The sequence below is a fragment of the Typopeltis vanoorti genome, chromosome 12 (assembly GCF_054136105.1).
Source record: "Typopeltis vanoorti isolate ZY-2024b chromosome 12, IOZ_Tvanoo_1.0, whole genome shotgun sequence".
Classification (NCBI taxonomy): domain Eukaryota; kingdom Metazoa; phylum Arthropoda; class Arachnida; order Uropygi; family Thelyphonidae; genus Typopeltis; species Typopeltis vanoorti.
In genome coordinates, this window is record NC_143560.1 from 111,800,177 (window position 1) to 111,813,505 (window position 13,329).

Sequence of the window (13,329 nt, forward strand, 5' to 3'; positions counted from 1 at the left end):
AAAAAATCGGCATTAAATTGTCTCAATCCTGTCAAAAGTGATGGAGAACTCGTCATCAGCCAGCTTCCTTACTATCTACAGACAACAATATGAATTTTGATATTCTTATTATATAGCAGAACTGCTTGTTATCCATACCCTCCTTTAGGCATAGGCGATAGAACTGTTGAATCTCATGTAGCAGCTCTGTATATTTGAAATTGTCTAGAATCATAGCCATCTTGTGGCTTCTCTCCTATCCATTGCAAGTTAATTTCCTTTTTTGTTTGTTGATAGCATCTCATAGTGGATGTTTTCGTTTTATCTGATTTTTTCCTCAATACAGATGCTGAAAAGCTAAGGACAAATTACATTATCCTATATATGAAAAAACTTGCATGATTACAGCTAAATGTGGACATGAATTTATTGCCATCATATCAATATATTACATTACACAAAAATGAGTTATAAATTTCGTACAAATTAAATTGCAATGTTTTTGGAAAAAGTTACAAATTTCTTAAGAATGTACTTAAGTAATAAATATATAGTGCTTAAAGAAAACTATGTGGAGGGGACATTTCAGTATGCATATATCCACCCCAAACTGCGATGCAGCTCTCACAACGATGTACCATACTTAGCACCAAGCATTGGTGCACCCTGGGGACACAGGTCCTCCCAAAAAAAAAAAAGAAAGGAACAAATACTAGAAAATTTTTCCAAAAATCTTTTCCTAATTTAAAATCAGTTTTTTTATTTATGTTGTGCCATGTCTTCTATTTCTATACTACTTATGAATTAGTGGTCCAATAAGGTGGGAGTACCTTATAGCGCTCGGGAATCATGGCTGCTGTGAATACAAGGCGAACGAGGTAGTGCTCGGGCAGACCGAGCACTACATGTATTGGCAATCACTGCAGATGCTCAGTCAGGGCTATATGCAATGTATAGTGTCTATTCTCAAATTGTCTACTCAACTCAGCCCCCCACCCCTAAGATCCTGAGTGCACCACTGATTCTATGTGTGGTTCGCATTGAATTATGAATGTGAGATGTGGATATAAACAAAATCCATAATCAGGAAATTGCAGAGCTTTGAGATCTGTTGCTATAAGAGAGCAATGAAAATTTCTTGGAAGGAGGAAAAAGTAATGAAGAAAAAAATTAAGGCATTAAAGTTAATGGAAACCAAAAGAATACTTGTGAAGACCTGATAAAGAGAAAGTGCAAGATGACAGGACACATATTAAGAGAATCTGCAGAGAAAATGTCTCTGCAAATACTGGAGGGAAAATTAGAGGGGAGAAGATCTCCTGGTAGACCAAGAACTTCTTGGGGTTGGTGATGTAAAGAAATGGATGGTTAACAAGAGCCATTACAAAATCAAAAGGAGGAACAAACACTGTGGCACACCATGATAACTAACCTCCAAATTGCAGAAACTACTTCCTATGATCTTCCTTTAACTCCATGGAGATGCTGGAGAAAATAATAATAATGAATGGTTGTAAACTTGTAGTATTTGAGTCTAATGAGTGTGATAAAATGATGGAGAACACTGCTATAAAGGTGCTTTTTTTCTTCACTTCAGGTCATGTGGTGGTCTAACATTAGTAAAGAGAACATCTACCACATTAAAGGTATTTAACAAACATCTGTGCTGCAGTAGGATTTGAACTCATGGCCAATAAGTTGAAATGCCATCCTTTTAGCCAGTCAAGTATACAATTTTGCAACAAAGCAATGAACAAATGAGGTAATAAATTTTTTTCTAAGTCATTTTTTCTGCAGTTGAGGCACCTCTAACTGCCTCAATAGATATTCAACTGGATGAAGGGGCACATGTAGTGGTGGGCTATGGAAATTTTAACAAAGTGCTCGCATCGTCGAGCAAAAAAAAGCCACATTTCTCAGAAAAACGTTTATTAATACAGCTTGTGTACAAATGCCAATCAAAAAGTACCTGTAATCAATCTGTAAGGACAATCAACCTGTAAATGCTATAATTTTTACATGAAATATTTGCACTCAATCATCTGTGTTAATTTATCTTACATAAGAAAAACATTTTTTTCTTCTGGGAAAACTCCCATGTTACTCCTCTTAATAAACTATTATAATTACGGCTATTTTGCCTGCTTCAGTTTAGGAGTGCCCCTGTAAATTAAAAAAAGGGGGGGGGGGTGCAGTCCATTTCGACTATTCTCGGTCGTCATCTGAACAAATTGCCCCTGAACATAATTTTATGTTCAGGGGCACTCCTAAACTGAAGCAAGCAAAATAGCTGTAATTATAATAATAAGAATAAAATCTTTTATAATCACACATATGAAATAATCCGCATTTTTTATAAACAAAATAAATTTCTTTTGTTTGCGATAGAAGTTTTTTATGACAAACAATCTATAAATAATTAATAAATATTATCTAAACACAATAATATTGAAGTGTGTTATATTTCTCTTTTGTTTTTATACTTCAAGTGATAATCAACGGTACCAATCAAGGGGCATTATTTTTTAGTCCTATTTATTTATATGCGATTATCAAAAGTGAATTCTTATTTGTAAAATAGTGGTAACAGTAACTATAATATTTTATTTAATAAAATCACTTTTTTAGGTTACCGTATGAGTTTTTCGCTTAATATATTTCAAAAAATTATGTTTTTTTTTCTTTTTTTTTGAAAAAATAAAAAATTAAACAAGAACAACAAAGGCGCTTGCAAATTTGAGAAAAATTTAACAAAGGGCTCGGGCAAGCCCCCTATAACTCACCACTGGGCATATGTCCTTTGGTTTAAAAAAAAAAACTCTAGTTCAAACCCTCTTCATGAGACAAGAAGCATTCATAACGACTTTTCAAATGTAGTAGAGGTTTTTCCTTACAGAACTTGGGTTTCATCTCAGCTGCAAATGGCATTGTGAGCACAAAACACAATATCTGACAAAAACAGAAGTAATGGGTGGTTCACAGAGTGGCTTCCATGTCTCAAGACATGCAAGTCTGTTAGACTGCTAGTACTAGCAGTAATAATTATAATAATAACCACCTGTATTATTATATTACATTGGGTTCCATAAATTAAGTAACAAAGAGAAAAATCATAATTCAAGAACTGTAAGATGAATTTTAATGCAATTCAATGAAAAGTGGCATGATATGAAATGTGAAAAAAAATCCACAAACATTCTTAAATAAATAGTTTCATTCAATAACAAAAGGATACATGAATAAAATAGTCAAAAACAAGAGGTCAAAATGAGATTGTTAAAGTGGCTCAATAAGGAATATGAGTCACCCTCAACAGCAGTACATCACTCATGATGATGATGTTTCATACTATTTATAATGGTGTCCAGGAGCTCAGTTGGTAATAACAATCATTGATCTTACAAAGTTCTCCTAATTCCCTGAAGGTTTTGGGGAACTTATGAGAGCTTTCCAGAGCATTCCAGGTTTTAATTCTGCCTTATTACCACAGAACATTCCAAAAGTAGACATGATAGCACATATTGAAAAGGATATTATGCAATTTTCCAAAAGCATCTGCAGACCTCATTCCACATACAACCTTCAACCTTATAATTAAAAACTAAATTATCACTCGGAAACATACCAAAATTTGAGTTAACAGCTCTTAAAGAATTATGACGAGATAAAAACAGTAATAGTTAAGGCAGACAAAGGTAATGCAACAGTGGTTATGAATATAAACAAATACATGAGAAAAATCAACAGTCTATGAGAAGATTCGAACATCTATTTATCGTTAGACTGGGATCCTGCATGACACACACACACACACACACACACACACACACACACACATAATAAAACTAATGGCTTGATCAAAAGGTTACCTAATTGGCCAGAAGAATAAAAAAAAAAAAAATCTTTATCATCAAAGCAACCATTAGTCCCAAGAATTTATTGAGCACCAAAAATACACAAAAAAATGTATTCCGTTATGGCCAATTGTAAATGTGATTCCTCGAACTCAAACTTAGCAAAGTATTTATCTGACTTGGTATCACTACATATAGGAAAAACAGAATCACATGAAGTTAGCATACATTTTATTGAAAATGTAAAAGATATAAATATAGAATATGATAAAAGTGTTTTCCATATAGTGTTTGAATAGTCTTACTGTCTGGAGAGAAAAAGTTTACTAATAGATCTGTTGTCATCCCTGGGTACATTGGTGAAAAGACAGACTGCTTCTAAACTTGCTAAGATGTAGAAGATATAAATATAGAATCTTCAGACATCTTAACAAGTTTAGAAGCAGTCTGTCTTTCACCAATGTACCCAGGGATGACAGCAGATCTATTAGTAAACTTTTTTCTCACCAGACACAGTAAGACTATTCAAACACTATATGGAAAACACTTTCATCATATTTCAGGACAAATATAGGGAACAAAAAGGAGGACTTGCCAGGGATTTTCCCCTTTCTCCAGCTTTAGCCAATCTGTTTAAGGAAAATTTTGAAACAAATGTAATCAAACTCTGAGAAGTAACCAAAAATTTGGTTAAATTACATTGACAATATTTTTGTTATTTGTCAGGAACAATGGATGAGTTAATTAATTTCAAAGATTATCTGTACAGCTTACACCCTAATGTAATATTCACTCTTGAACTGGAAGATAACAAAAAAATTACCATTACCATTGTTGAAATGAACAATGAAGAAAAAAGATTATCCTTTTTGGTATGCAGAAAAAATTCCACAGTAGGAAGATTTAAACAAGGCCCCTCGTTGTTTTTGCCAGGGAACCAGGGCGAACAGTGAAAAGTCAGCTACTGGAACAAATCTGAAAACAAACCCCAACTCAATATCATCAGAGTTGAAGATCGGTACTATCAATGTCAGAAGCCTGAATGGCAAAGAAATGGAGCTAGTTGAGGAATTAGATAAGTACCAGATCGACATAATAGGGGTGATTGAAACAAAAAGACCAAAACTGGTGAGATCTTTCTGAGCAATAAATACAAAATGTTATATTCAGGCAATGACAATCAAGGAAAAGGAGTAGTCATAGTATTCAACACAAAATACGAGGCTAATCTTCTTGAATGGCAGTCAGTCTCAAGTAGAGTAATGTGGTCAAATATGAGAATAGGGAACTGGACAATGAGACTTATTTGTGCCTATGGTCCCACAGAAGGTTCTACTAAGGTAGAAGTAGAGGAATTTTTTGAGGCTTTAGAAAAAGCAACTGACACAATGAAAAAAGAAAAGTTGGTCCTTGTTGGGGATCTAAATAGCAGAGTAGGAAATGATTGTGAGACATACAAAAATATTTTGGGAAAATTTGGAGAAAAGAGCAAAGCTAATAATAATGGCAAATATCTGTTGGATTTCTGCTCAGGACATGGACTGGTTATTACTAACACCACATTCCAACATAAAAATGTGCACAAATTCACATGGAGAGAAGAGGCTAGGAATAAGAAAAGTCTCATTGACTATGTTATTGTTGATAGTGATGTTTTCTCCCTGGTGCAGGACACCAGAGTGTACAGAGGATTTGAAATTGGAAGTGATCACTATTTAGTCTTGAGCAGGATAAAATTGAATTTCATATTGAAAAGAATAACATGTAAGAAAGTTTTAAAGCGAATAACAGTTGAGCAGCTCTCAGATGTGATCTGTAGACTAAAATACACAAAGATTATTGAAGAAAAATGAAAGAGTTTGAGAACAGGAATTAAGCCTTGGAGATTCAGTGGCAAACTCTGAAGAAAACATTGATTGATTCTGCCAGAGAGGCATGTGGTGAGGTTGTATGTAAGGATAAAAAAATCAGAACTCCCTGCTGGACACAGGAAGTTAAAGAGGCAGTGAAGGAAAAGAAGAAAGCATATCAAAAGTTCCTGGCAAATAAGTCAGCTTGTGCTCTTAGAGAATATAGAGACAAATGCAAGAATGCTAAACACTGTGTAAAACTAGCTAAACAAAAGTCATGGGAGGACTTTGGCAAGAATATAGAAAATAAATATCAAGAAGGTGGCAAAATATTCTGGAGGTTGTTGAAGAAGCTTAAGAATGGAGGAAAGAGTGCTGTAAAAGGAATTAAAGATGATAAAGGTGAAATGAAAACAGGAGAAAAAGATATCCTTGAAGTATGGAGTAATTACTTTGAAAAACTGCTAAATGAAACAAGCAGTGATGACAGCACAGTGGTAGAAAACACTCAACAGGCATGCAGTCAGGAATACATATCCATACTTGAAGTAGAAAAAGCCATGAAAGGCTTGAAATGTGGAAAGGCAGCAGGAGTAGATGATATTCGACCAGAATGTTGAAGTATGGTGGTACAAGAGTCTTACAGTGGCTGCACTGCATAGTTCAGAAAGCCTGGACAGAGGGACGAATTCCCGATGATTGGAGTAGAGCGCTCATAGTACCCATATATAAAAAGGGAAATAAAACGGAATGTGAGAATTACAGAGGTATTTCCCTACTGAAGAGCAAGCTGGATTCAGGCCAAATAGAGGCTGTCAGGATCAGATATTCACTTTACGACAAATAGTCGAGAAAGCATGGGAATATAACAAATAACTGTATTTAAGTTTTGTCGATTTGGAAAAGGCATATGACAAGGTGCCAAGAGAGAAGCTATTCGATACGCTGCAGTTATATGGTGTCAATGGGGCATTATATCAAGCAATACTTAGTCTTTATTTGAGTTGTAAGTCAGCAGTTAGAATAGAAGGAAGTACAGGAAGTTGGTTTAATGTTAAATCTGGTGTGAGACAAGGATGTACATTATCCCCTCTGTTATTCATTATCTATACGGATCACATTATGAAGGAAAGTGGTATTAAACATGATATCAAAATTGGAGATGTTAATGTCAGCTCTTTGCTTTATGCGGATGATGTTATACTTCTAAATAAATCCGCTACAAGTCTGCAAGATTCTCTGACTAAATTGAATAGCTGTTGTAATAGATATGGTATGAAGGTCAGCAATAAAAAGACAAAGACAATGAAAATAAGCAGAATCATTGAAAATGTCAACTGTGTTGTGAATGGAGAACCTGTGGAACAAGTAAAACATTTCAGCTACTTAGGCACGATTTTTAGTGAAGATGGTAAATTAAATATAGAAATAGACAAGAGAATCAGCAAAGCTGGTATGGTGGGAAGTCAATTGAATAAATTCATATGGAATAAGAAAGAAATTAGTCGGAACACTAAATTAGCTGTATACAAGACAGTGTTCAAACCGGTTTTAACTTATGGATCTGAGAACTGGGTCAGAAGTAAAACACTTGACCAAAGACTAGAGACCAGAGATATGAGAGTCCTGAGAAAGATTATAGGTGTGAACAGATGGCATCAATGGCAATATCATATTAAAAACGAGGATATTAGGAAAGAACTTGACATTTTCAGCATCCAGGAATGTGTTAGCAGAGCTAATCTCAGGTGGTATGGTCACTTAAATAGAATGGGAGAGGAAAGATTAGCAAAACAAGTGTTCTCTACCAGGTTGGCAGCAAAACGACCCAGAGGAAGACCAAGATATAGGTGGATTGATACGGTACAAAGTGCTTTAGACGATAGAAATAAAAGATCTGATAACGTTGGAGTCTTGACAAGTAACAGACTGATTTGGAGGAAAATTGTAGGTAGGAAATTAATAATGATGTAATTTTTTACATGTAGTATTATCATATCCTGTACACCCCTTGAGGGTACATGGCAGGAATTTGACGATGATGGTGATGCTTTCTTCAAATTTTTTGTTAAACTCATTATTTACTTTGAAATGTGGTCTCAATACATGAAGCCTCCACAGAACTCCTAAGCAACAGAAACGTATTATTATTATTATTATTCAGGCCTCCAAGGAGTCAAAAGACTCATCGAGGGAGGTCCTTCCTAAGACATAAATTCTGTAAAGACTCATCGAGGGGAGGTCCCCCCCTCAGAAACATAAAGTTTATCATACCACTCTTTAAACTCACTGACCGTTCTCGCTCCCACCACTCCACTCTGAACATAACCGGTTCCACTAGTAGGACTTGTATCCGGTCCATCTGAAAAGAAATGGATATATGAATTAGGGACTTTGTGACTCTTTGCACCTTCCAACAGACCAAACAAATGATTGATATGACCATGTACACCTCCGTCACTAATAAGACCTAATAAATGTAATCTACCCGACTTGGATTTTGCATTATTACACGCTTCAACAAACGCCGGGTTTTGATGTATTTCACGACTTTCTACATCCATGTTGATACGAATAATATCCTGATACATAACTCTTCCGCATCCAATATTCATGTGCCCAACTTCACTATTTCCCATTAATCCAGCAGGTAAACCAACTGCCAGACCAGAAGCATCTAATGTACAATATTGACCTGGAACTTCAGCAAGAGAACTCATAACTGGTGTTTTTGCATTTTTAATAGCGTTGCCTTCAACCTCATCTGATAACCCCCAGCCATCAATAACAATAAGACAGACTTTCATGTTTCCTACCTGAATATGAATTTCACTAATCACCAAGTGCAGTAACAAAACCGCAACTTCCCCCACAACTTTTCATATATTGTTTTTCTTCAAAGAGCACACAAAAATCCTCTTTTAGGATTGCTTTCTTTTGCAGTGTTATGATTCATGCATTGATCAAAACAGTTGAAATACATCTTTCAGAAAAGAAATTCTGTAATATTGGGTTTTTACTGTCAGAAGATTTATGCCTGATCCAACAGGCTGAAATAGCTGCCAGGCAAGTGAAATATTTAATCACAGGCACTTATAAAAGCATGGATATTAGCATGTGGATGTAAGTAATACTAAGAACAAGTCTCATTCTGAAGGTTTAAGTTACACATCACTGATAATGAATAAATAATACACAAGCTAGCCTAGTTGGCTGAGTGGATAGCAGACCCTCTCCAAGAAACAAGCTCTGGATTGTTTCTTTGAAAGTCCTCTGCAAGCATGGATGTTTTTGAATGTCATTTAGTGGTAGAGAGAGAAACAGATGAATTTCACTGCCCTCTGTCAAAATACTATTCTGCTTACTAGATGCTTGGCTTGAAAAAAAGTTATAGATTCAGGCTCTAGAGAAGGATTTCTAGAATGCATGAAGAAAAAAAAAGTATAATGAGCTTACCCCATAGTAGATATACAAAATTTAAAAAAATCTGCTAATTTCTTTCATTCCCCTATGGAGAGTAGGTGAGGCCTTTTAGCCCTATCTAACTTTGTGGAGACTGATGGGGCAGTTCAATCTCCATTGGTATGCAATGAGATAGATGACCTAAGACTATCACAAATTATAAACAGCATCCAGCGAAGAGACAGCACAGAGTGCTGCCATCTTGGGCAGCACTCTCTGCACTCACAGTATATTTATTGTTTGAAAAATTAGTGTGGGTTCTATGGTCAATTTTCTTAAGTTTACAGGATGAAAAATCTGCTTGCCAGAGATCATCTAAATGGGAAACTGGTCAAAGAAAGGGTTAGAAAATGTTCCTCTAGGTAGGTTCCTAGATTCGAACTGTGAACTGCTTTCTTCAAGCAGCCTAGCATTTTGGATGCAAATACCACCTTCCAATAGGGCTACACTAAAATAAAATAAAAAAAATACAATTACATTATTATGAATATGTGACACCTCCAAGGAGTCCAAAGACTTATCGAGGGAGGATACCTACTCTACAGCTCTCTGTCTCCACTGTTCAATTCACCAACTACAATAAACATCACCTACACCAATGCCATCTACTGCCCACCACCACCAGTATTTTCAGACAATCACAAACATCCATGCCTACGGCAGGATTCAAACCTGCAGCCTTTTGGTGGGAGAGCAGATACAATAATCACTCGGCCAACCAAGTTGGTGAATATATTATACTGAAGTAAAAGTGAATTCAAAACAAAATGATTGCCTTTGGTCACAAAGGACTGACATTTATTTAAGTTTAAAAAGTGAAATATGACAGAATGTGTTGTCTAAGGCTGACCTCTCAATGAATCTTATGACTCCATGGAGGTCTGGAATAATTTAGTAATAATAATAACCATATTATGAATGCAAATTTGATGTAAAATTTTTTCAATTTTAGTTGAGATATTCACCTTCAGTCCGGGTTCACCTGTGAGACCAGGCGGGCCCTAAAGAAAAATGTATAATTATGAATTTAAGTAATTATTATTACCAGGTAAATATACAGCTCATTTAATTACATCCAGAAAAATGGGTTTCAATAATACTTCAATAGTACATCCAGTTCGACTTTTATAACTGCTCAAAACAATTAGGGATATTTTGGTTTTCTTGTAAATTATAAAGTTATAAAACGCGATGAGTCTTTTGACTCCATGAATGCCTGAATAATAATAATAATAATTTAAAAATGTAACACAATTTGTAATAAATATTGATTATTTAAATAATATCTCATCAATTACACCGTATCCATAAGAAAGAAATATTTATTCATGTATAAAGTGCCCAATAGTTATAATTAATTGCAGAAATGTATAATTATCTGACAGAAACTAAAATATCCCCTAATTGTTTTGAGCAGTGCACTATACACTGATTGCAATATAAGTGCTTTAGGTATACATTCCAGAAGAAGGCGGTATTATATAAATATTTAATATAATATAAAATATAAAGATGTAATTTGTAGTCCTTTGTAAATGCAAAGACAATCTCTAATTTTAACAAACAATCCCATTTTTATCATAATTTTATAATTATGATAAAAATTATTGATATTGTGACATAATTGTGTTAAAATAAATTAACTATCTATAAAGAATGAAATAATTAAAGAATATGAGCACTGAGGCTTAGGATTTAAATTCATAATTATGTTTAAGGGAGAGAAAACAAGCACAAAGAAATAATTAAACACAGGTTTGATAATTCCCGTATTTTGTCTCAGTCCCAGAGACATCATGGATATCAGTGTTCTCCCCAGAAATTTTTACCAGCCAGGTGGAATGAAGCATTAGCCAGGCATACAAAAATTTTGAATGAGTTTAGAAAGACCCTTTTTTATAACAAATTAAAATAGTAATTTTATTAGAAATTACTTCAAACAAGGATAATATTTTTTATTATTATTATTCTTTGTCACCTCCAGGGAGTCCAAAGAATCATCGAGGGAGGGCATCTGGTCTACAACTCTGCTTCCACCACTCACAATCCACCAAATGACTGCAACTACACCAACGGCATCTACCGCCGCCCACCACCACTAGTATTTCCACAGACAATCACAAACATCCATGACCACAGCAGGATTTGAACCTGAAGCCTCTTGACTGGAGAGCAGACACGCTAACCACTTGGCCAGCCAAGCTGGCCTAGTAATTATAACAAACAAGACTAGGATTTTTCTTATTTTCTCATTAAATAATGAAAAACCTTGTAATGCTCACAGCTTAAAATTCTATACATTAATTCTTCTCTTCTTCTTAGAAGCCCAGCTGTCAGCAGCTTTTTTGTAATTAAAGTCTGTTGGATCTGGTCCGTCCAGTGAAATCAGCATCAGACTATTTAGAGTGTTCTGACTGATGTGATTCCTCATACAGGTTTTTAACCTTTTTAAATGCAGAAAAACCCTTTCACATGCAGCTGTGCTCACAAGTATGGCCAGTCCAATGGCAGCTAGTTTTACTAAATTTGGAAAAGACTATTTGGGTACATTCTGTTTTCTGAGAAGGTTGTTGGTTGTGGAAGGCATATTTAGTATCCTACAAGCACAAAATATTATTTAAATTCACACTGGCATAAACTTAAACATGATCAATGTGAAAAAGTACACAGAATAAAAGATGAATAACTTATTAAAAAATGAAACAATATACCATATTTAAAATGTTGAAAAAAATATTTATCTAAGTGCCATAACAGCTTTAGGTAACAGTCAACAAATTCAGAGTTAAAAAAGGGGGTGGAAAAAAAAAAGGAAAGATTACCAAATTGAAGAGGTATATTTTCCATAAGGGAGAGAAATATAGACTACCAAACCTGTTCACATTAGGACAACATAGATATCGCTTTCATCTTTCTTTAGAAAGCCATTTCATAAGGCATCTACTTTTATGCAGAATTTTTGTATTTTTGAAAGGACCCTATGATTAGTAGAAATGGCATATTCATTGCCAAATTGTAAAGGTTCAATGCTACATGATATGCGAGGGTGGTCTGAAAAGTTCTCTGCCTAACAATGAAAAAAAACGAATTTATAATTTCAAAATTATTTTTATTTCTCAACATAATCTCCCTTAAGACTAATACATTTATTCCAGTGATGCTCCAGTGCCATTATCCCATCCTTGTAGTGGTTCTCAGTAAGATCTGCAAAATACCCCTCTACAGTTGCAATCACCTCTTAATTGGAAGAAAAACACTGACTAGTGAGGAAGAGTTTTAGTTTTGGGAAGAGAGAGAGAAGTCAGAGGGAGCCAAATATGAGGAATAGGATGGATGTTTCAACAATTCATAGTGCAGATCCCTTAATTTTCCCATTGCCAAAACATCTTTGTGGGCATGTGCATTGTCCTGATGAAATATGGTATTCTTCTTCTGCAAATGCGATCTTTTCTCATGAATTTTTTCGTCTAGTCTGCTTAAAAGATCAGAATAATATTCCCCGGTTATTGTTTTACCCTTTTCGAGATAATTCATAAACAAAATGCCTTTAGCATCCCAAAACACCAATGCCATGACCCTTCCTGCTGGTGGAACTGACTTCGCCTTCTTTGGTGCTGAACAGCCAGCTTCTGTCCACTGTTTTGACTGCTGTTTGGATTCTGGTGTGTAATGGTGAATCCAAGTCTCATCCATAGTAATAATAGATGCACAGAATCAGTTTTATTCTTGTTAAAATGCTCCAAGCACTGTTCAAAGATTTTCATTCAAGTGCATTTTTGATCTACTGTGAGCAAGTGAGGCACCCATCTTGCACAAAATTTTTCATTTGCAATTCTTCATGAAAAATATATCCTATATGTTCTTTTGAAATGTCTATAGTCTCAGCAATTTCATGCACTTTGACTTGCCAGTCATCCAATACCATATCATGCACTTGATCAATGATTTCTGATGTTGTTACACTTTTTGGACCTTCATGTGAATCATCTTCAAGGCTGGTACAGCCACGTTTAAACTCGGCAGCCCATTTTGTAATTGTCAAAAACAGAGGGGAAGAGTGCCAATAAACTTTTATGAGCTTCGAATGAATTTCTTTTGCCGTTAAACCTTCTTTTACAAAGAATTTTTTAACTGCACAATACACAATTTTATCCATTTCAAGGGATACCGACAACACTTTTTGC

At 35.0% G+C, this 13,329-nt stretch overlaps 1 protein-coding gene across 5 annotated transcripts in view; it reads right to left on the bottom strand.

Annotated features, from left to right (window-relative positions):
• LOC150101139 (uncharacterized) overlaps positions 1 to 13,329 on the bottom strand; it is a 916,744-nt gene that overhangs the window by 144,194 nt on the left and 759,221 nt on the right. For all 5 annotated transcript variants that reach the window (XM_090401523.1, XM_090401522.1, XM_090401520.1 and 2 more), the window contains one exon: positions 10,111 to 10,146. In XM_090401523.1, coding sequence (XP_090257649.1) covers positions 10,111 to 10,146 — 36 coding nt within the window. The remainder of the gene's footprint in view (positions 1 to 10,110; positions 10,147 to 13,329) is intronic.